The following is a 23,156-nucleotide window of genomic DNA, read 5'->3' as shown; positions in this document are numbered from 1 at the left end:
AGTCTCCTCAATTCTGGGATGACAGGCATGAGCTACCATGGCCATTTCAGCATCCACTTTAAAGGGTTATCACATTGTCACAGATGGGGAACCTGGTTCAGGGCGAAACTGAGGGTTACTTGCCCAGCATCTCTGCAGCTGTGATTGGCACAGGGCCTGGCACAGCCTCAGGACTCCAGATTCCGGGAGTGCCCGACCCCAAAGATTCGTGTAGGTCGTCCTGGGACTGACTGATGGTCACACAATCTAGACAAGGCCACGGATCTCAAGCTCCTATGGGGGACACTGCCTTCTGACTCAGGCCAGTGTTCTCACCATCGACCGCAGAAAAAAACTGCAGAAGCAGTTACATACAAGCTGGGCGCTCCCTAGAATGGAGAAGCTCATTTCTCAGAGTCCCCTAGTTGAAAAAAACATTTACAATCGGGAACCCGAAGTGTTTAGGCTTTCGCTCCCCACCGCCTTTTTTTTTTAAAACAAGGTCTAACTATGCAGTCCAGGCTGACCTGGAACTCGAGGCAATCCTCCAGCCTCAGCCTCCCCAAGTACTGGGATTAAAGGTGCGCGCCTTCACCCTCTAGGTGCAGGGATGCACGAGGTAGGCGTCTTTCTCTGGTCCGCCTGCACTCGGTGGAACGCCAGGACCCGCAGCCCTCCGGGACGCGCAGGCGCACTCCAACGCACGGCCACGGCAGAGGGTAAGTCGATCCGCGGCGGAGTCCGTCAGTGTCCCGTCCGCCCGGGCAGGAAGGGGCCGCTCTCTCCTGCCACGGGTCGTCTCGCCTCCTCTATCCCGTCCTGCTTTGCGGCGCAGGGGCAAGATGGCTGCTGAGAAGCAGGTCCCGGGTGGTGGCGGCGGCGGCGGCGGCGGCGGGAGCGGCGGCGGCGGGGGCGGCGGGAGCGGCGGCGGACGCAGTGCCGGAGGAGACGAGAATAAAGAAAACGAACGCCCTTCAGCCGGGTCGAAGGCAAACAAAGAACTCGGGGATAGCCTGAGTTTGGAGAGTATCCTAGAGCAGTGGCCTAACAGGAGTGACTACGTGTCGGTCTGGAGGGTTGGGGGCGGGAGAGGCAGCGGTGCCGGCCCCTGGGCTGCGGAGGCCGGGGCATGCGGTTCCTCTGGCTCTTCGTTTTTGGAACTCGCAGGTCCAGGCTTTTTGCCTCTCGTCCGTTCTTCCCTCGCCAACTCCTCGCCTTCCAAGCTTTTTTGCCAAGTCGTGTAGAGATGTCGGGCAGGTTCCCCCTGTTGCCCCTCAGATGTGCAGTTGTAGGGTTGAGCTGGGATTGACAGGCTAGCCATCCCGCAGAGCTCCTGGTGGGTACCTCGAGCCACTGAACTGTGGAGAGGGAGCTGCAGCCTTAACTTTTCAGCGTAGGGCTATTGTCGGACAGCTGTTGTCTGCTGGATGGTAAAGCTTACAGCTAGATGTCAGAAAGTGTGCTACCCGGAAAAGCGTCTTACCTGTTTAGTTTGCTTTATTTCGTGTGTGTAGTATGTAGTTTCCCAAGTAGGCCTGTTGGTTTTTTGTTTTTTGATTCCGCGTGGGTGTGGGTGCAGGTGCTGGTGCGGTGTGTGCAGGTCAGAGGTCAACATTGCCTTCCTAATTCTCTACCTTATTTTTTGAGACTGGGTCTCTCACTAGACCTGGAGTTTATTACCTGCCATAGGAGCTCACTACAGGGATCTTTCTGTCTCTGCCACCCCAACTTTGGGATTACATGTGCAAACCACTGGGTATGGCCTTTTTAACATGGGTTCTGGGGAATCCCAACTCGGGTCTTCAGGCATAGACAGTAAGTCCTTTACCGGCTGAGCAATCTTCCCAGCCCTAAGACATTTTTAAGTTTTTATTAGTTTATGTATCATTTGTGTAATTGCAATAGTAGTATGTGGCTTTTTTGGTTCTGTGTGTTCTTTTAAGTATTTTAAAGTGTTTTGTAAAATGTGTGTGTTTGCTTGCATGTATATGTGTGTACTACATATGTGCCTAGTGCCCTCAGAGACCAGAAGAGGGTGCTGAATCCCCTGGAACTGGAGTTATAGCCAGTTAAGCACCTCCAGGTGGGTGCTGGAATTGAACCTGGATTCCTCTGGAAGAGCAGGTTGCTCTTAACCACTGAGCTATCCCTCTAGCCCATTTTTGTGTTTTGAGACGAAGTTTTGTTGCCTTGACCTCCTGCTCCTCTTCTCTGGACCTTCTGAGGGTTGGGATTATAAGCAAATAGTACCACTGCCTGAGTCCTTTGTGCTTTTTGGGATGCCTATCAAACAGAGATGATTTAGAGGAATTTTTGAAATAAAACATTAGCTTTTTGTGTAAATTCTCATGGATTTTTCTTTCTCCCTCCGAGGAAGGGTTTCTCTGTATAGTTTTGGTCCCTGTCCTGGGTCTCGCCCTGTAGACCAGGCTGGCCTTGAACTCAGAGAGATCTGCCTGACTCTGCCTTCCCAGTGCTGGGACTAAAGGCGCACGCCATCGCCACCCGGCAGTTCTCATGGGTTTATTGCTGTGCTTTTTGCTCTGGTAGTGTCACATCATTCCTTTTTTAAAAATATGTGCATTGGTGTTTTGCCTGCTTGCATGTTTGTGTGAGGGTGTCAGATCTTGGCGTTATAGAAGGTTGTGAGCCACCATGTGGGTGCTGGGAATTGAGCCCAGGCCCTCTGGAAGAGCAGCCAGTGCTCTAACCTCTGAGCCATCCCCCCAGCCCATGTCATTCTTAATAAATATTAGAATGCACTAGTTTTATTATGAACTCCAGGAAGGAGAAAAACTTGGATTTTTTTTTTTTAAATGGGAACTGGCTTATCTTGGTTGACATGTGTTAATCCTAGGTTTTGGACGAGTTACAGCTGGTAAGGAAAGTTACATTTGGCAAGCACCAGCGGCACAGAGATGTGTAGTCAGCACCTGACATTTATAACCAGTCTGTCTGAATGAGTGCTGTGAGGTGCAGGTGGACCGCTCCTCAGTGTCACCATTGAAATCCAGCAGCTTTCTTTAACGTGCTAGGTTTCAGCACTTCCACAGACTACCCTCCCTTTTTGCTTGAAAAAAAGTAACAGTTGGAACAATTCACTTTTCTGTAAACTTAGCCTTGTCCTTTGACAAGATAACTGTTGAAAAATGATTACAAAAGAATCCCATGGTTACCATCCTCAGGCTCGTTTGTACAGGTGTGCACTTTTGATGTGTGCAGCTTTTGATCTATTGGATTTTTACCACTGTAAGTCCGAGGTTGAAGGCCAAGACCCCTTCATGGGGGTCATCTACGACCATCGGAAAACACAGATACTCACATTACGATTCATAACAGTAGCAAAATTACAGTTATGAAGTAGCAATGAAAATAATGTTATGGTTGGGGGTCACCACAGCATGAGGAACTGTATTAAGGGTCTCAGCATTAGAAGTTTGAGAACCACTGCTGTAAGCTTTTCCTTGATCTTGGCTCTAGTTCTTCAGATTATCAAGGAGTCCCAGCAGCAGCATGGCTTACGGCATGGAGACTTCCAGCGGTACAGGTCAGTGTCCTGAACTCCATGTGTGGTAGGAATTGTGGGGTTTTCTAATGCGGCTGCTTCTGTTCATTTCCTGCTCATTTTGCTGTATCAGAAGGTATGCCTAGATGGTCCAGCATTGTGTTTATGTTGTCTTCAAAAGGTATGTAATTTCTAAATAATTCTAGTTTTGTTGTTGTTTTTGGTTTTTTGAGATGGGGTTTCCCTGTGTAATCCTGGCTATCCCGGAACTCACTTTGTAGACCAGGCTGGCCTACAAAAACTCAGAGATCTGCCTGCCTCTGCCTCCTGAGTGCTGGGATGAAAGATGTATATGTACTACCGCCACCCAGCATAATTTTAAAATTTTATGAGGGTTTAAAATTTTATAGCTCAGTGGTTAAAAGCGGCAGAGGATCTGGGTTTGATTCCCAGCACACAGATGGTTCATAGTCTCTGTTGAAAGTCCTCATCTGGCCCCTGCCAGTTCTGCATGAATCTAGTCCACAGACATACATTCAGGCAAACTCTCAAACACACACAAAAAGTAAGTGTTTGGTTTGTGTGCTTGCTGAGGTCTGTGTTGGCCTTTGACTGAGGGGGGTTGGAAGGTTCTCCCTAAAAAGTCACTCTTTTACTTTGTGATGACTACGTATTTTATGAGAGAAAAACTTTGAAATGAAATTCTGTGAATGTGCGTTCTTGTTAGACTTATATATTGATATATATTCTGTATGTGCTCATAGTGTCCAATTGATTTTATGAGTTATAAGCTAATATATAAGCTAATATTTTGATTGCTTAAATTGACTCAGGCTTGGTCAGCAGAAACGCTTTCAGATGGGCTAGCTCTTTGACATAACGACCCAGTCTTCCCTTATTAAGTAACTGTAGTCATATTTTTGCATATAATAAAAGACACCCTTTTCAGATGCAACTTTATTTTTATTGGGATTGAACCCGGGACCATTGCATGCTTGGTAAGAACTTTATTACTAAGCTATAACCCCACCTCAGAGTACATTGGTCTTAGGGATGTACTTTGGGTTAGTTTTTAAAGCAGGGTCTGTGTGGTCCACATTGGCTTCCAGCTTGCTGCCTCACCACCTGCCAGTGCGTGGTTTACAGGTAGGCACCTGGCTTATGTTTTCTATTTTCTTTCTCTTTTTTTGAGACAGTCTCACTATGTAATTCTGGCCTCAGAATTGCTATGTAACCCAGGCTAGCCTTGAACTAGTGTCTTCTTAAGTCAGCTTGCCACGTGCTGGTCGTGCAGGTGTGGGCCTCCATTCCTGGCAGTCTTGGGTTATAGTTTGGTTTTTGTTTGTTGTATGGCCCTGGAGGTTATGCCCTAACCGTGGATGCTTTGGCGAGTGCTCCGCCGCTGTGTTCATCCCTCGGTCTTGCTTGTTTGAGGCAGCGTCTCACTATGTGCTTTGGGCTGGCTTGACAAGGAGGCTCACAACCGTCTGTAACTCCAGTTCCTGGGGATCTGATGCCCTCTTCTGGGCAGGTGTCCATGGAGTACAGACAAGGGTGTTGGCTTTCCTGGAACTAGAGTTGCTTACTGCTCAGGGCTTATGAACCAACCACCTGATGAGGTGCTGGGAACTGAGCAGGAAGTGATCTTAATCATTTCTAGTGCCTTCTTTTTAGTTTGCTTTTATTTATTTTGTATTCACATGTGTTTGTATGTGTACGTGCTTGCTGAGGCGCACATGTAGCGATGAAGGGGACAGCTTGAGGAAGTCGGTTCTCGTTCCACCATGTGAGTCCCAAGGATGGAACGCAGGTTGTCATCCATCGGCTTGTCAGCCGATGTCTTTCCCACTGAGCCATCTCCCTGGCTCCAATTTTGGCCTTTTTGCTGGGCCGAGTGGAGTAGTGTGAGGAGAGTGAGGAAGCAGAGAACAAAGAGTTCAGGACATTTTGCTCTCGTCTGCCTGTGTGTGTGCATGGTGCACACATGCCCCTTTCAACAGAATGAGTCCAGACTCACTTGGGTCTGCTGAGACCCAACAGAACCAACAGAACCCGGCAGCCTGTGAAATGTCCTGTGTGTGCTGAACTGCTCCCTTACTGGAGGAAATTCTAACATGCTCTTTCCTTGTTTAGGGTTGCTCTTGTTTTTTGTCTGGTCACGTGACTTCAGCATCATAGTTGTTTAATCAGGCGCTGCTTGGTGATAGTTGGGATCACGATTTTCCTACACAACAGATTTCATGAAGATAAGCCTCCCTGGCTGACAGTTGCTGATTATTGCTGTCCTTCTGTCGGGGCCTTGAGCAGCTCTGAACTTGTCTGGCTCAGCAACTGCTCCTTCTCTGCAGCTGTGCTCTCCTGCAGGCCACACCCCCACAGACACTCTTCCGCTCTTTTCCCTTCCAGAAACAAAAGTTGAGCTGTACTCTAGCGTGCTACCTAATGTGAAGCTTGTCCGTCTCTTTACTCTTTAGGTAAAGAGTGTACTTCCACACCCCTTCTTTGGTCTTCCTCTCAATCCAAGGCACAGGGCTGGCTCCGTCTTCTTTCTTTTCCTGAGTTCCATATAGCATATGAATTAGAAACTGTTAGATTGGAACAAAATGAATGACTCTTTTGTTACCCTAGAAACCTAGAGATGAGTAGGTATCGTGGACAATTTTTTTTTTCTCGGAGCTGAGGACCAAACCCAGGGCAAAGCGCTCTACCACTGAGCTAAATCCCCAACCCCTGTGGACATTTTGTTAGATTTCAGATTTAGACTTTACTGCCTGTTCATTTATTTTGGGTTTTGGGGGCAGGGTCTCATAGCTCAGGCTGTGTAGTCAGGATTTGTTTTTAATTCCTGCTCCCCCTGCCTCGATCTCAGTGCTGTATGTGCACCGCCATGCCTGGCTCTTGTTTCAGTAATCTGTGTCCTGGTAGCTTCTAAGAGTGTGTGTGAGGGCTGGAGAGGTGGCTCAGCGGTTAAGAGCACTGGCTGCTCTTCCAGAGGACCAGAGTTCAATTCCCAGAACCTACATGGCAGCTCACAGCTGTCTGTAACTCCAGTTCCAGGGGGTCTGACCCCTTCACACCAATGCACATAAAATAAAGTTAAATTAACTATTTAAAAAAATAAAAGAGGGCATGTGATTCTGGGGTTGGAGAGATGGCACATCAGTTACGAGCACTGACTGTTCCTCAGAGCGAGGACTCACATGATGGCTCCCAGCCGACTGTAACTCCAGTCTCAAGGGATCTGACACCCTCTTCTGGCCTATGAGGGGACCAGTCACACAAATGGTACACACCATACACATAAAAAAAAAAAAACCCTCTTTAAACTAACTGTGATAATGGAGTAATATTTAAATATTTTAAACAAGACACGTGGCTCACACAGGAATTGATAAATGGAGGCAGGAGGATTACTTTGAGGAATATGAGGTCAGCCTGGGCTATCTAGTGAGTTCCAGACCTGCTTGGGCTACAATGTTAGACCCTAACTCAAAAAACCAAGAAGGGGGAAAATGTAATTGTTTTACAGTACTTTGATTGATGGGTCTGTGGAATTTCATTATTTCCTGTGGCAGCAGTCACATTGGCTAGCGTGTGTTGGTTGTTTAGTTGTTTGGCAGGTGACATGATGTCAGTAGTCACCACAAACAGCCCTCTGAACCTTTGCCCTTACTCTGTTGTAGAATATTCTGTCCAAAGTACTGACTGGATCTTGTTTTGTGTTCACCCCAGGGGCTATTGTTCTCGAAGACAAAGGCGTCTCCGGAAAACACTCAACTTTAAGATGGGCAACAGACACAAGTTCACCGGAAAGAAAGTAACCGAGGAACTCCTGACTGATAACAGGTGCCAGGCTCTAAGTTCGTCTTGCTGACACCTGGACTGAACAGTGCCAGACAGCACACCGAGCCCTCGAATTTTCTCATTGCCCTCTGAGCAGCTCTGGCTCTGTGGGGTCCTGTGCTGTACTGTGCTGCATCTGTAGGTGAAGAGACGTTCAGTAGCTTGCTCCAGAGCTGTGCTGGCGGTTGGGGTGTAGTTCTGTTGGTGGAGTGCCTGTCTGGCATACACAAACCCTGGCTGTGATCCCCTGCAGCACAGAAAAACGGATGTGGTAGCACACACCTGTAATCCCAACACTTAGGAAATGGAGGCAGGAAGATGAAGAATTCGGGGTTGTCCTTGGCTCCATAGTGAATCTGAGAGCAACATTAGCTATGTGAGGCCCTATCTCCAATTGCTCCTTTTTCCCCACAAGAAAAGATCAGTCTGTGAAGAAGTCATTCTGGAGCTTCAGTGTGGACCAGGTTGTTCTCTGAGGCTGGAGAGACAGCTTGTTGCTAGAGCACTGGGGAGTAACTGAGCGCTGGGAAGGAGCAAACAGCAGGACCGCTGGGCTGGTCTAGCCAGTCAGGGAGCTCCAGTCTAGCAAGAGACCCTGTCTCCAAACGTAAGGTAGAGACTAGAACAGTGCTGCCCAATGTTAACCTCTGACCTCCGAGTGCATGCGCATAGACATGCACACGCAAAAGTTTTAATTCATTTCAGTATTGTTTATAAAGACTGAGGCCTTCAGAGCCTAAAATAGGGTCCTTTATAAAAAATAGAAATCTGATAGCCAGGTGTGGTGGCACATGCCTTTAACTCCAGCACTCAGGAGGCAGAGGCAGGTGGATCTCTCTGAGTTCGAGGCCAGCCTGGTCTACAGAGTGAGTTTCAGGACAGCCAGGGCCACACAGAGAAACCTTTTCTCAAAAAAAACTTCCTGAGGATCCTAACAGACTTAGCTTAGTGGCCTTCAGGAAGTGCGAGCTGTGGTCTGTGTTAGGTACGTTAGTGCAGAGTGAGTTGCAGAAAGGTCGGAGTTGCCCACAGTCACGCAGCTATAAGAGAAGACTGTGGGACTCCAGCTCAGGCTCTGGGGCAGTGGTCCATCACTCTTCACCATGACTGTTGGTTTGAGGGTTTTGGATGTTTGCTTGCTTGCTTCAAGATAGGGTCTCATTTTGTAGCGTAGGCTTGCCTGGAACTTGTAATCCTCCTGCCTCAGCCTCCTAAGTGCTGGAGTTATTAGTGAGCACCACCGTGCCCAACATAATATCCTGCCACTTAAATACTTGATTTCTAATTGGGTTCCAGTCCTAGGCTGGCCTGATTTGAGATGATAGAGGCTTTTCAGTGAGATCTACCCAGCTGGTGACTAGGAATGTGAGGAGGAGCTCTAGTTGGTTCAGAGATGCTGACTTGGAACTTGTACTGTGAGGAAGGAGTCCTGAGGGAGGAGAAGAGCTGAGAGACAGGGGATGCGTTTGGGTCCGGTGCTCCGAGCCCTCATTCACTCTCCCAACCCTCTGGTGTAGGTACTTGCTGCTGGTTCTGATGGATGCAGAAAGAGCCTGGAGCTATGCCATGCAGCTCAAACAGGAAGCCAACACCGAGCCTCGAAAACGGTTTCACTTGCTGTCTCGCCTTCGCAAAGCTGTGAAGCATGCTGAGGAACTGGAACGTTTGTGTGAGAGCAACCGCGTGGATGCCAAAACCAAGCTAGAGGCTCAGGTCACTGTCTTCACGTCCAGTTTTACTTTATTGTGGAGATAAGAGACATAACTTAAAAAAACAACAACAAAAAACAAAAACAACCCTACAGCTAAACAGAGCAGTTTCTTACTTACACATGGAAGGGGCCTCCTGTGGCTCTCCATGTACTCTACAAGCTACAGCCCTGACTTGCTTTCGAAGGGTGAAGTTAGTGTCTCTGATTTTTTAGCTCTTAGTTTTTTATAATTTTAGCTCCAATCTTTTGATAATAATCAGGCTTCTTTTAGAGCATAGGTAGAAAGTTTTATACCTGGAAAAATTCCCAGGAATATTTTTGGCAATCAATTTGTTTTTAGAGATGATAGATAGTAGAGGTTATATTCAATATACTTTATGTTATTTTATGTGTGTAACTGTTTTGCGTGAATGTCTGCAGTCTATGTGCATGCTGGGGATGATAGATACTAAAGGTTACATTTAACTCATTTTTGTTTTTAATTATTTTGTGTGTGTGGATGCTTTAGCTGCATGTATATCTGTGCACAATTTGCGTGCTTGGTACCCACAGAGGCCAGAAGATACCCATGGAGGCAAGAAGAGCGTTGGTTCTGAGTTAAAGAGAGTTGTGAGCTGCCGTGTGGGTGTTAGGAGCAGTCAGTGCTCTTGACTATCCTAACCACTGAGCCATCTCTCCAGCCCTGTTTTTGTTTTTTTAAACTGGACTTTATAGTCCAGGCTTAACTTGAATTCACTTTATAGCCAAGCCTGAAAGAGTCCTGAGGTTATAGTCACGTGTTCAGCTGTTTTTCTTCAGGAGTAGGAGAGTGCAAGGCTTCCCATCCAGGTTGGTGTCGACTCTTACTCCTCCTGCCTCAATCTCTGGAATGGTGCAGGGTTTTAAGGTGTGCACTACCGTGCCTGGCAGTATTGAACTTTCACAAAAAGTTATCATTGTGTCTGATGTGTTTGCGTATGAGTGCAGATGCACATTTGTGGAAGGAAGAAAAATTACTGGGGGATTTGGGTTCCGAGGATCAAACTCAGGCTTGCACAGAAACACTTTTGCCTGCTGAACATCTCCAAGGTCCAGTATGGAACCTCTGATGCTTACGGGATGGTCTAGAAACTGACTGTTAAGTGAAATGAAGTGAATAAGATACTCTGCCCTTGGGGGCTGGAGAGATGGCTCAGTGGTTAAGAGCATAGGCTGTTCTTACAGAGGTCCTGAGTTCAATTCCTAGCACCCAGCATGGCAGCCCACAACTGTCTGTTACTCCAGGGGCTCCTCTGATGCCCTCTTCTGGCTTTCATCAGGCACCAGGCACACATGTGGTGCACAGACATATATGCAGGCAAAACACCCACACACATTTGAATAAGAAAGAAAAGTTAACTTGATTTCGGGGCATGGTGGCGCATGCCTTTAATACTAGCATTTAGGAGGCAGAGGCAGGTGGAACTCTGTGAGTTCAAGGCCAGCCTGGTCTTCATAGTGAATTCCAGGCCAGTAAGAGCTGCATGGTAAGACCTTGTATTCAGAAAAGAGAGAAAGAGAAAGAAAATCACCTTGAATGTCTCCACGCAGGTGCTATCAGAGTTAGAAGCCATCAGGGCGTGGGGTAGAACATTGGTCCTTTGTGCTGAGGCCGTTTGTGTGGACTAAGCGTGAAGTGCAATGACAGAGTACCTGCCTAGGATGTGCAGAGCCCTAGGTTCCTTCCATAGCACCCCAAAAGCAACTAAAAAAAGCAAACCTGGCAAGCCCCATGCTTAGCAGTTCTTTTCTACTCCTCACAGGCCTACACAGCTTACCTCTCAGGAATGTTGCGCTTTGAACATCAAGAATGGAAAGCTGCCATTGAGGCTTTTAACAAATGCAAGTAAGTCCTCCGGTGCAGAAGCAGTGGCTGCTGTCGTTAAGTGTCGGTCAAGCTGCAGACCCCGTCACTGTCTGTGCACGTTAGGACAGTTTGCTTTTCCCTACAGCCAGTTTATTCTCTTTCCATCCTTAGACTGATCTACTCTGGCAGTCAGTAAAATACCTTCAAAGGGCTTGTGTTTTAGTTTTGGTCTCATGGTCCTTGTGAGTTTGCTTTCTTAAAATATGGCTGTCATAATACTTGCTGTTTCTTTGCTTGCAGAACTATCTATGAGAAGCTGGCCAGTGCATTCACAGAGGAACAGGCTGTGCTGTATAACCAGCGTGTAGAAGAGATCTCACCCAACATCCGATACTGTGCTTACAACATTGGTGAGCAGGCCAAGGCAGTACTCCTCACCTGACGTGGTTTGCTTCGACGCTTATGTGCCTTTCTCTGTGCTTAACATCCATCCTTGGCCTGAGGGTGTTCGTTTGTCTGATTTGGGGTCTCACTATGTAGACTGGCCTGGAATTCACTCTGTAGACCAGGCTGGCCTCACACTCATAGAGACACACATGCCTCTGCCTCTTCCTCCTGAGCCCTGGGATTGAAGGCGTGTGCTACTGTACCTGGCTTGGCCTCAGTTTTGAAGATAGCAAAAGTAGAGCTGTCTGATGTGTGTGTGGCACACAAACCCGCATACACACAGGCTGGTGGTGGTGGTGATGGTGATGAGCTGTGTGACAGCCTCGCTCCAATCTGTAGACCTTGGCTCTTTGGCTTCGCCTGCACCCTTTATCTTCTCCTCCTTAAGAACAGTTAGAGTCCCCAGCCAGTGCTGGCCTCCTCTTTCCAGAGCAGTTCCAAGTGTACAGTGAAGTAAAGTGAAAGATCAGCCCTCACCTCGTAACCCCCTTCCCATCGTCCCCACAGAGTGGTATTTTTTTCCTTACAGATGTTTTATTTGTGTGTTTGTGCCTGCCCGAGTTTATGTGTACTGTGTGCATGCATTGCCTAGGAGGCTGGAGGAGGGTGTCAGAGCCCTGGAACAGCTGATGATGAGCTGCTTGACAGGGGTGCTGGGAACTGAGCCCAGGTCCTCTGGAAGAGCAGCCAGTGCTCTTCCTACTGAATTATCTCTCCAGCCCGCCAGGGCAGTACTTCTGTACATTTGAGCCGACATTAACATACCGTAATGTCTCTAAGTCATAATTAATCTTAGGACGCAGATTGACATTGAGCTCTTGAGAATTTAGGCCAGTGTCATGACATGTACCCACCATTATTACTGGTGTTTCAATGCCCTGGTCAGTTCGTTTTGAAAAAACTCATCTTCAAAGCAGATGGTGTTGAGGACCTGCTATAGTGTGGGTCTTCTCCCCTAGGAGGGGAAAGTACTCGCACTCTGAATAAAAGATTTCCCCTCTCTCTGTCTCTCAGGGGACCAATCAGCTATCAATGAACTCATGCAGATGAGACTGAGGTCTGGGGGCACAGAGGGGCTCCTTGCTGAAAAATTGGAGGTAATGTATAATAAACATGTTTGTGAAAGATGATTTGAAAAAGTCTAGACATAATATGTAATTCAGCTCCTAGATATATTTACTATTAATATATGTATATTTATAGTTGTATCTACATTAAAAAATCTTTAAGTATTTAACTTATATGTATGCTTACTATCAACATATGCGTGTGTGTGTGTGTGTGTGTGTGTGTGTGTGTGTGTGTGTGTGTGTGTGTGTCTAGTTTTTTGTGTGTGTAATCCTGGCTGGCCTGGAAGTCACAGAGACCCACCTACTCTGCCTCCTAAGTGCCAAGGTCAAAGGCGTATGTCACTACACTTGATTTATATCTCACTGTGTAGCCCTTGATAGCCTGGATCTTGCTATGTAGACAAGCCTGGCCTTGAACTCATAGAGAGCTACCTGCCTCTCCCTCCTAAGTGTTAGGATTAAGGTGTGCACCACCATGCTTGGAAAACGTCCCTAGATATTTACACACGTTTTTGTGTATGTGTGTGTGTGTGAGTGTGTGTGTGTGTGTTTTCAGGCTCATTCTGTATGCTGATCTTGACTCGTGGTCATCCTGCCTCAGCCTTGTAAGTGCTGGAATTACAGAAATGAGCCACTATACCTGGAAACCTTTTTTTTTCTCCCTGAGCAAAGTGACATAGATTCAAAGAAAAAGAAATGTAAGAAATTGGGGGAAGAATTTTGACTTTCCATACACTAAATAAAACTCATGATAGCAGGGGAAATTTAAAATAAGTAGAGCTCTTGTCTGCTCTCAGGGTGCACTGTGTTGGTTGAGACAGCCGATAGGTGGCCCTGTTTTCACCTGTCCCACTGCCACTGTGAAAGCTTTAACTTCTCAGAACTGTTCTGCAGGCCTTGATCACTCAGACTCGAGCCAAGCAGGCGGCCACCATGAGTGAGGTGGAGTGGAGAGGAAGGACAGTTCCCGTGAAGATCGACAAAGTGAGGATCTTCTTACTCGGACTGGCCGACAATGAAGCCGCTATTGTCCAGGTGAGGGGAGAGACCCATGGGGCTCCCAGGGGTGTTCGTTCCCCCCAGACACAAATTACCTTAAAGCCGTTTAGGGTTAGGGTTAGGGTACATGAGTATACTGCTACCCATGAGCTGACGGGGTTTGCTTCGACGCCATCTAGAGATGTACTCCTTTGAATAACATAAGTTGGAAGTCAGGTATGGGGAATTACATCTAAGGGTGGAGAATTTCGCAGTGGCAACCATGGGGACGGGAGTGTGGAAAGGTTTGCTCACTGCGGAGGGGCACACCAGGCCAGCAGGTGGTGCCACTGCTATTACACTCCTGAGTCTGACCTCTTGTCCTCACCTTCTCGGCCTAAGGGCCACCTCTCGTTCCTGGGCCGCTCAGGAGAGCCTGGGTGAACCAGAATATCTTGTTCTGTGTTCTCTCCATGTAGTAATCATGCAAAAGCTATACTTGAAGCTACTTACTGACATAATTACCTGCTTGTGGCTGAGAACAACCAGATGTAGCCCCAAAGATACGGATCCTGGAGCACTCAGTTTATGAGGAGCAATGATTGAGGCCCTTAGAGCTTCTCCACAGGCGGTGAGGGGCATCTTTTAAAACTGAGGTTCTGACCGTGGCCTCCTGGGTCAGAGGAATTTGTAAGGCCTGGCAGTTGCCAGTGTATCCCAGGTCGTGGATGGGACGTGGAGTCTGCACTGCAGCTTGTGTTGAGGAGGATGTTGAGCATCTAGACTTTCTGGCACTTTCCGCAGTTTGTTTGTTTGTTGGTTTGTTGGTTGGTTTGTTTGTTTGGTTTGGTTTGTTTGTTTGAGACAGCCTGTCCTGAACTCAGAGATCCGCCTGGCTCTGCCTCCTGAGTGCTGGGATTACAGGCGTGCGCCACCACCGCCCAGCTTTGTTTTGTATTTTTTTTTTTTTTTTTTTGGTTTTTCGAGACAGGGTTTCTCTGTGTAGCTTTGCGCCTTTCCTGGAACTCACTTGTTAGCCCAGGCTGGCCTCGAACTCACAGAGATCCACCTGGCTCTGCCTCCCGAGTACTGGGATTAAAGGCGTGCGCCACCACCGCCCGGCTGTTTTGTATTTTTAAGACAGGGTTTCTCTGTGTAACTGCCCTGGCTATCCTGGATCTCACTCTGTAAACTAGACTGGCCTTGAACTCACAGAGATCCACCTGCCTCTGCCTCCCAAGTGGTGGGATTAAAGGTGTAGACCTCCACTCCTGGCTTAAAGAACTAATTTTATTTTAGCTTTTTACATTTATTTTGTGAGGGGGCACACACACATACATACATGTTTGGGTTTTTTGTAACTAAGGGCTGACATCTGGATAGACACTCCTCAAGCAGTTCGAGGGGCTGGGGCTTAGCTCATGGGTAGCAAATATACTCATGATAAAGATCTCAGTTCAATCCCTAGCACCAGGAGGAAAAAGGCAGTTTAAGATTGATCAAAGAAGAAATTGGGAAGAAAAAAATAAAATGACCATATTTCAAACTTGAGTAAATAAAAAGAAAATCCATTCAGCCATGTCAGCTCATCTAGTCATTAGTTTAAGTATGTGCTTACAGAATTAAGTGCATACATCTGTTTACTGTCCCTCACACCACACATAATAGCAGGTGTGCTTTGTAAGTGCCCCTTACAGCCTGTCTGTCATCAGACTTGCATGGCACATGGCTCATAGCACCCCGTGATGATGCAGCAAAGCTTTTCTACAGGAAGAGGTTTTGTTGTTTGTTTGGTTTTGGTTTTGCAGAGCTGAGGATGAAACCCAGACCCTAAAGCATGCTAGGCCGTCACTCTGCCATGGAGTTATATCTCAGCTGTTTTTCATGTTTTGTTTCAAATAAGTTCTCAGTCTGAAGCCTGCAACTCACTATTTAGACCAGGCTGGCCTCAAACTCACAAAGATCTGCCTGCCTGCATCTCCTGAGTGCTGAGGTTAAAGCCATGCTCTACTGTAGCTGACTTTTTCCATGTTTTACATTACTATTGAGAATAGATTTCTCAAACTAAGAACACTGTTTATATCTATTAAATTTTAATAATTTATTTCTTTACCATGTGTGTATGGTCAGATGTGTGCATGTGAAGGTCCAAGGACAACTTAAAAAGAGTCAGTTTCCTCCTTCCACCACATGGTACCTAGGGATTGAACTCAGGTCTTTGGGCTTGGTGGCAAGCACCCTCTAATCCTACCACTAGGAAGGAGAAGTAGGCAGATTTCTGTGAGATCAAGGCCACCCAGGGATACACAGTAAGACCCTCTCAAAATAAAATAGATTTGATCTGTTTTCTGGGTAAATAGTTATTTTATTTTTATTCATTTATTATTACTATTATTATTATTATTTTGGTGTTTTTTTTAAAGATTTATTTATTTATTATGTATACAGTGTTCTGTCTGCATATACACTTGCAGGTCAGAAGAGGGCACCAGATCTCATTACAGATGGTTGTGAGCCACCATGTGGTTGCTGGGAATTGAACTCAGGACCTCTGGAAGAACAGCCAGTGCTCTTAACCTCTGAGCCATCTCTCCAGCCCTATTTTGGTTTTTTTTTGAGACAGGGTTTCTCTGTGTAGTTTTGGTGGCTGTCCTGGAACTCACTCGGTAGACCAGGCTGGCCTCGAACTCACAGAGATCCACCTGGCTCTCCCTCCCGAGTGCTGAGATTAAAGGTGTGCACGACCGCCCGGCTCATTTTATATTAATACCTGGTCAGCCCCTAGTGGTCACTGGCAGTTGTAATGTGAGGTTATTTTTTGGCAGCTCGTTTTGAGAGATTTTAAATAATTTGCAAGCTTGATAATTTTTACCACTTCAGTTCTGAGGGGGGGAAGACTTATTTTCATTTTGTTCATTTTACTTACTTATTATTACATTTTTAATGTATTTATTGTGGGGAGAGGAAAGAAGCATGCCATAGCACTCAAGTGGAGGAGGCCAGAGGGTAACTTGAAAAAACTCAGTTCTCCCCTTGCATCACGTTAGTCTGATTCTATTTATTTGTTTGTTTGTTTGTTTGGTGTCTGAGTAGGATGGAAAACATTTACCCTTTTCTAAAAAAGAGAGAAAAGCAAGCAAGCAGAACCCTTTGTTTACTGTATTTCCTTGTGTTTCTCTCCTCTGCACCTCTCAGGGCTGGGTGAGGCTTCCTTCCTATCCCCTGGTTCTCCTGTGGGTGTGGTGGGAATGTGGCTAGGCTTGCTTTGTGTGTCTCTTAGTCACACAGCACTAGCTTCCAACAATTTTTATCCACAAGTGAAAACAGCCCAGGAATCCCTGGGTTAGCAGGAGACACTGCAGCCAGTGTCTTCACAGCCCCTGGCCTGGAGGCACCCCTTGAGAAGAGAGCCTGAAGTACACCCTTAATGTTCGGAGCTTCCTAAAGCAGGTCTAGAATTGATTGGTGGAGACCAGTAGGAAGCTCCTCACTTCTGGGCTTCAGACCCTGTACCACGGGCACACCTGGGGACAGGGTCCAGCCAAGCCACACATCCTTATGCGGAGAGTTTGCCCTTTGTGTTTAGAACTAACCCTGCTGCTTCTGCAGCAGATGTGGCCGCCTGGGATGTGGAGAAGGAGTCCTGTCTCTGCATGTTGAGAGGCGTGTCTCCTCTCGGGAGTCATCTTGGCATCGAGTACAGGTTCTAGAATAAGTGTAAACTGTATATTTATATCAAGACTTCCTGTTTGGAGACGGTTTGCCCTGGGCAGGAAGATTCATGGCAAGTTCTCAGATACTTGGTGGTCTCTGAGTCACTGAGCAGTGTGAGCAGCACATGGAAAACAACCAACAGAACCCTTCCCTTCAGACACGCCTTTTCCTTCACTGTGGAGTATCGTCATAAAACCCTCGGTGAAACTTACAGTATGTGAGGGCCGCGGGAAATCTGACTGCCGTTGAAGGCAGGGAAGAGGGTTAGCATTCTGGCATCCTCTGCTTTCTAAGTTTGGACATTTCCTACCAAAGGAAGGAAGGCAGAGCCTCATTTATTGCCCGTTGCCAGACAGCTTAGTCCTACCCATCTGAAAGGAGTGCTGTGGGTTTGTAAGATAGTGTGGGTTCAGACTGGTGCTAGGGCTCAGTCTGCTGTGGTCGACTGAGTCCTTAAGTGATGTTACGGGTATTCACCTATCTTACTCAGTTGTCAGAGCTGCACAGAAATCTTACAGTGAAAAATTAGTCAGAGCCCAGTGATGATAGCGCACGCCTTTAATCTCAACACTTAAGAGGCAGAGGCAGGCAGATCTCTGAGTTTGAGGACAGTCTGATCTACACAACGAGTTCCAGGACAGCCAGGGCTACAGAGAAACCCTGTCTCAAAGGAAAAAAAAAATAGAATATTAGTCAGAATTTGGTTAGATGATTATGAGGGATCTTCTCTGGGGTTGCAGTGGACAGACAGTGCTGTGACGTATTTGGATTGCTGCATTTAAATGACCACAGACACTTAGTCCCACGGCGGCACATGCTGCTGCCCAGTGCACGGCAGAGTGTGGCTAGAGCACATGTCCATCCCGCACTTCTGTTGGCTGCAGGCGCTGCCTGATGTGGGAACAAGCTGATGGGGCCTTGTTTGCCCTCAGGTTACAGGATGCCATGGCCCTGATTTGTCCCAAGTTAGTGAGGGACAGGAAAGTCAAGTGCCTTGTAAGTGGAAGGGTCTGTTTGGTTTAGATTGGGCAATTTATAGAGGAGATTTCTTTGCCCCAGAAAGTAGGGAAAACATTAGCGTTCTTCAGAGAGCTTCCTCTAAGCTCCTTCATCTCTTACAAGAGTGGGCCTTCTGGGCGGGCTCCTGGGCTTCCTGAGAGGTCGGTTGAATGTTGATGTTTTCTCAGGTTGGCTGTTAGTTCTGGAAAGTCAAACATAGCCGTGGAATGCTGCTGCTTTCTCTCAGTGGGTCTGCCAGTAGCACGGGTCTGTCTGCTTTCTGCCTTTTGTCCCCTGCTCAGTCAGATTCTTTCGGACGGATAACGTGGTGTGGCAGGCATTCAGTTCATGACTCATTTTGTCATTTATCCAAGCAGTGTAGCGGAGGGTGACGCCCAGTACTTGTACAGAGATTGGCACCTCATTCTTGTCAACCATCCGTGCCCAAAAGTTGTTCTCTGAGTTGGCCACATATGACATTGGACACAGAATGTCTAGAGAAAACAACTTAGTCTGATATTTAGGAGAAATCTCTTTTTGGTTGGATATTGATTAGTAATGTCTATTTCTTGCTTGAATCTAAGAGAAATCAAACTGCAAATTGGCTCCTATTTGTAAAGGTATTTTACAGACCTATCCTCTGAGCCATATTGACATCGTATTCAGGAGTTTGGCCGGGGCTGCTCACAAAAGATTGTCATAGCTGGGCTTGTTGACTGTCCACATTTCCTCATAGAAGGAGGGTGCCAGTAGGGTCATAGCACCCTCCCCTGAGTATCCAGCCACCCTTTCCAACCAGTTATATGCAGTCTGCCCTCATAGCACGGGGCCTGGGCAGAGGCTGAGGAGGGACTCCATCTGCACAGGTTTGGAGGAGGCTTACCCCTATTGGGCACAGACCTTCTAGTGTGGGAGCGCTAAGGTCACCCATTCCTGCTTGTAGCTCCTCACCCATTGCTCTGTAAGTAAACTCATTGTTCTCCAGAGTGGACAGTGGAGTTGTCCATCTGTTGGTCACTGGGACCAGTGGAGCAGTGGATGTCCTCATCTGGGAAGGAGTTGTAGCAGTAAAAGGACAGTTCTGGCCGGGCGGCGGTGGCGCACGCCTTTAATCCCAGCACTTGGGAGGCAGAGGCAGGTGGATCTCTGTGAGTTCGAGGCCAGCCTGGTCTACAAAGTGAGTTCCAGGAAAGGTACAAAACTACACAGAGAAACCCTGTCTCACAAAAACAAAAAAACAAAACAAACAAACAAACAAAAAAAGACAGTTCTGTTGACACGCAACAGCTTGACAAGAGAAAAGAGAAGAAACTTGTGGTATGTTGTCCTTCGGTAGGAGAAAGCAGCATCCTAAGGGGGCCTGTAAGGGGGTCTGTAAGGGGGTCTGTAAGGGGTCTGCCCGGGGCACTAGGTGATGGCCTTCAGCAGAGGTAGAGTTGTTGGAGCTGAGTTCCGTGATAGGGGGACACTCAGCACCAGGGCCCTGGCGGCTTGAGATGATGCCCAGACATGGCTTTCTTCCGTGTGTTCACTTTTTCAATCTAGTTCCCGTTGTAGTGTATGATGGATGCAGCATCGTTTGCATAGTGACATGTAAAGGGATCCACGAGGGCTGGATCAGTTGTTCTCTCGGAGGACCCAGGTTCAGTTCCTAGCACATGTGTTGAGTGGCTCACAACTCTAGCTCCAGGGGATCTGATGATGCCTTTTGGCCTCCATGGGCACCTGTACTCCTGGACATACGTAGACAAGCACATATATACATAACTTAAAATAAAATAAAACTTTAAGGCTGTCTTGGGCCAGGCAAAAGGGTAAGTGTGGTGGGAGGGTCAGGTCACTACTGCGCCCTCCTCCAGTTTGCTCAAAACAGCCTTTGCTGCATTCCGTCCGTCCGTCCGTCTAGGCTGAAAGTGAAGAAACAAAGGAACGTCTGTTCGAGTCCATGCTCAGCGAGTGCCGAGACGCCCTCCAGGCCGTGAGGGAAGAGCTCAAGCCTGATCAGGTGCGACTGCATCCTCCCTAGTCTGTCCTGTCCTGGGGGGGGGCGGTTTCCCAGGGTCTGTGTAGCACTCTCCTGGCCTTTGGGGTGTTTGTAGATGTCATCAGCTTTTTAGTACCCGAGGCCTCTGGGCTCCGTCAGGTTTATGGCTTCATTCTCATGGCCTGTTCTCCATAGTGGTCATCCCACAGTTTCGGCCTCTTGTCTCCAGGAGCACTCCTGGTGTGCGGTGCTCCCCTTTTCTAATGGTGTGATCCCCTGAGGCATCTGGATTGAAACTGAAGAACAATTCTGCCTCTGTGTCACCACACTCTGGTCCTCCCTTATACTGTCGCCTGCCCTGTTGATGAATCCACTTGGCGGCGTTTTGTTAAAGCAGAATCTAGTTATGTAGCCCAAGATGGACGCCAACTCATGCTCCCTGCCTTAGCCTTTGGAGAGCTGGGCTTGCAGAGGTTGGTAGCCATGACTGGTTTCCACCTCTCCTTAAATGGTATTTTAACTTATACAGAGATGGCCATAAAGGTGAGGTGGTGCACACCTGTAATTGTAACATTCTGCAGACAGAGGCTGGAGGATTGCCAGTTTGGTAATTGAAAAACACTTGAATATTCACACCTGCAGTCTCTTCTACACTGGAGGTTACGGACATGGATGGCTCTGGGGCTCTTCCTCAGCTGTGGCAGACAGCACAGGGTAGACCAGGAATGGTAGACTTAGGATCTAAAACAGGTCCACAGTGCTGCCGTGGTCTGACTCAGGGTTCTGTACGCTGAACCAGGGCCTTGTGCGTGCTAGGCACATCTTGGGGGATTTTGTTGGTTTTTCAAAGTTTGAGGAAGAGCTCATTAAGTTTCCCTGACTATAGACAAACTTAGGCTCTTCCTTTCTCAGTCTCCTGGTCAGCTAGGATTGCAAGGGGGGGGGGTGTGCCCACACTTGGCGAGACTCTCTGATTGGAGTGTTGGGATAAACAATGGGAACAGAGGACAGGAACCCTCAACTGGCTGTTGCTCAGCATTCTGTCACTCAAGGCTAGGTTTTGGATGTCAGTGGCAACTGGGTAATCTTGTCATTTTGTAATGTTATTAGGTCTTGGTTTCTGAGGGCGTGACACTTGGAAGAAACTGTGGGTCTGTGCAGCGAACTTTATGGACCACGGTAGTGGAAGAGAACTGAGAGCCGAGGCCGAGAGTTTTACCTTTTACCTTCTTTACCTTTTCAGAAACAGAGAGACTATACCCTTGATGGAGAGTCGGGGAAAGTATCTAATCTCCAGTACCTGCACAGGTGAGGGTCAGCTTACTTCTGTGTGCGTTTATATCAACTTAGAGTTTCAATTTTATGTGTATGGGTACCTACATGTCTATCTGTGCATCACATATGTCCCTGTGCCTGTGGAGGCCAGGAGAGGGCATCGGATCCACTGGAACTGAGGTTATAGATGGTTGTGAGTTTCAGTATGGGTGCTGGGAATCAAACCCCTGTCCTCTGCAGGAGCAGCCAGTGCTCCTAACTGGAGATCTTAGCTCCAGAGCCTTCTTATCTCCCCCTCCCCTTTTTTTTCTTTTTTTTTTGAGACAGGGTCTCTGCATAGCCATGATATCCTGGAACTCACTGTGTAGACCAGGCTGGCCTTGAACTCATAGAAATCCACCTGCCTCTGTCTTCTGAGTGCTGGAATGCAAGGATTGCACCACCAAGCCTGGCCCATTTTATCATTTCTTAATATGTAAATATGTAATAAACCATACCAGTGCCTATAGGTATGTTTTTTGTTGTTGTTATTTTTGAGACAGGGTTTCTCTGTGTAGCCCTAGCTGTCCTGGAACTTGCTCTGTAGACCAGGCTGACCTCGGACTCAAGAGATCCACTTGCCTCTGCCTCCTGGGTGCTGGGATTAAAGGTGTACGCCACCGCCGCCCAGCTTTCTTGCTTTATATAGAAAGTTTCATTAGTTTGCATACACGTCTCTGTCTTGTTCGGCACTGGTGTCTCTGCTGCCCAAGAGAGAGCACTTCAGCTAGTAGCTCTTGGCTGCTGTTTAGTTTGGACCTTGTTTGCTTGGTTTTGTTTACAGCTGTGGGCAGTGGGTGGGCTTTTGGGTTTTGTGTTTTCCCTTTTTTTTTAGTGTGTATGTGCATGATGAGTATGTCGGGGTTCCTGCATGTAAGGTCAGAGGACAGCTTTGTGAGGTCAGTTCTCCCCTCCACCTTCATGTGGGTTCCAGGAAGAAACTCAGGGGTCCAGGTTTGTGTGGCAAGCACCTTCACCAGCTGATCCATTGCTGTGTGTGTGTGTGTGTGTGTGTGTTGTGGTTTTGTTGTTTTTGTTTTGTTTTGTTTTTGTGCAGGATCTCACTGGTAGCCTAGGCTAGCCTCAAACTCTTGGGACTCTGTTATGGAGTTTGTGACTCCTGAGAAAAGACCATAGACTCAATCCAATTATAATTAAAAGATTTGTTAGATGAGAGCAGGACAAACCGTCTCTGAGCCAAATTTGAGATTGCTGTGAAGGAGGGGTGTGGGGAAGGACTTTTAAAAGGGAAAACCACAGAAAGACCTTCAATGTCTATGCAAGCAAGCAAAACCTCTTCTGTTCTGCCAAATTAAGTGGTTTAGGCAACTCAAAACAATCTTTGGATATCTATAAGCAAGTTACAGAAGATAGAAAAGAAAAGGGCACTCATAGAAGTAGATAGCCGTGGCTGTGCATTTTGGGCAGGGGAGTCACCGAGTCAGGGTTACTGGGAACTCATCTTCCAGGGACTGGAGTCAGAGACAGACAGCTGGCGGGTACTAAGATGGATGCCTAGCATCAATCGGAGCTTCTTTAGACATAACAAATCCTCCTGCCTCGGTCTTCAGCATGGTGGAATTTCAGTCATGAACCACCACACCCAGCCTGAGCCAGTAACTCGAGCTGCTTGTGACCTCCAGCTCACTCCCTTCCCTCTCCCGACCTCTTCACTGTTCTGAGCATCTTAAGTTGTCACTTTCACATTTTAATAGTTTCAGCTCAGCTTATTCCACCTGCAACACTGTGTCAGGCCAGAGTCTGGCTGGCTTTGCCCTGTGCAGTTG

At 47.4% G+C, this 23,156-nt stretch overlaps 1 protein-coding gene across 1 annotated transcript in view; it reads left to right on the top strand.

The window, feature by feature from the left end:
- Positions 1-806: 806 nt before the first annotated feature.
- Srp68 (signal recognition particle 68) overlaps positions 807-23,156 on the top strand; it is a 30,536-nt gene continuing 8,186 nt past the window's right edge. Inside the window, exons 1-10 of the mRNA XM_006993656.4 lie at positions 807-1,005; positions 3,460-3,526; positions 7,217-7,330; positions 8,845-9,040; positions 10,820-10,902; positions 11,164-11,273; positions 12,325-12,407; positions 13,275-13,415; positions 19,978-20,076; positions 21,299-21,363. Coding sequence (XP_006993718.1) covers positions 822-1,005; positions 3,460-3,526; positions 7,217-7,330; positions 8,845-9,040; positions 10,820-10,902; positions 11,164-11,273; positions 12,325-12,407; positions 13,275-13,415; positions 19,978-20,076; positions 21,299-21,363 — 1,142 coding nt within the window. The 5' untranslated portion in view covers positions 807-821. The remainder of the gene's footprint in view (positions 1,006-3,459; positions 3,527-7,216; positions 7,331-8,844; positions 9,041-10,819; positions 10,903-11,163; positions 11,274-12,324; positions 12,408-13,274; positions 13,416-19,977; positions 20,077-21,298; positions 21,364-23,156) is intronic.

The sequence above is a fragment of the Peromyscus maniculatus genome, chromosome 8 (genome assembly GCF_049852395.1).
Source record: "Peromyscus maniculatus bairdii isolate BWxNUB_F1_BW_parent chromosome 8, HU_Pman_BW_mat_3.1, whole genome shotgun sequence".
Classification (NCBI taxonomy): domain Eukaryota; kingdom Metazoa; phylum Chordata; class Mammalia; order Rodentia; family Cricetidae; genus Peromyscus; species Peromyscus maniculatus.
The sequence above is the reverse complement of the archived record's forward strand: the minus strand, read 5'-3'. Positions and strand labels throughout refer to the sequence as shown.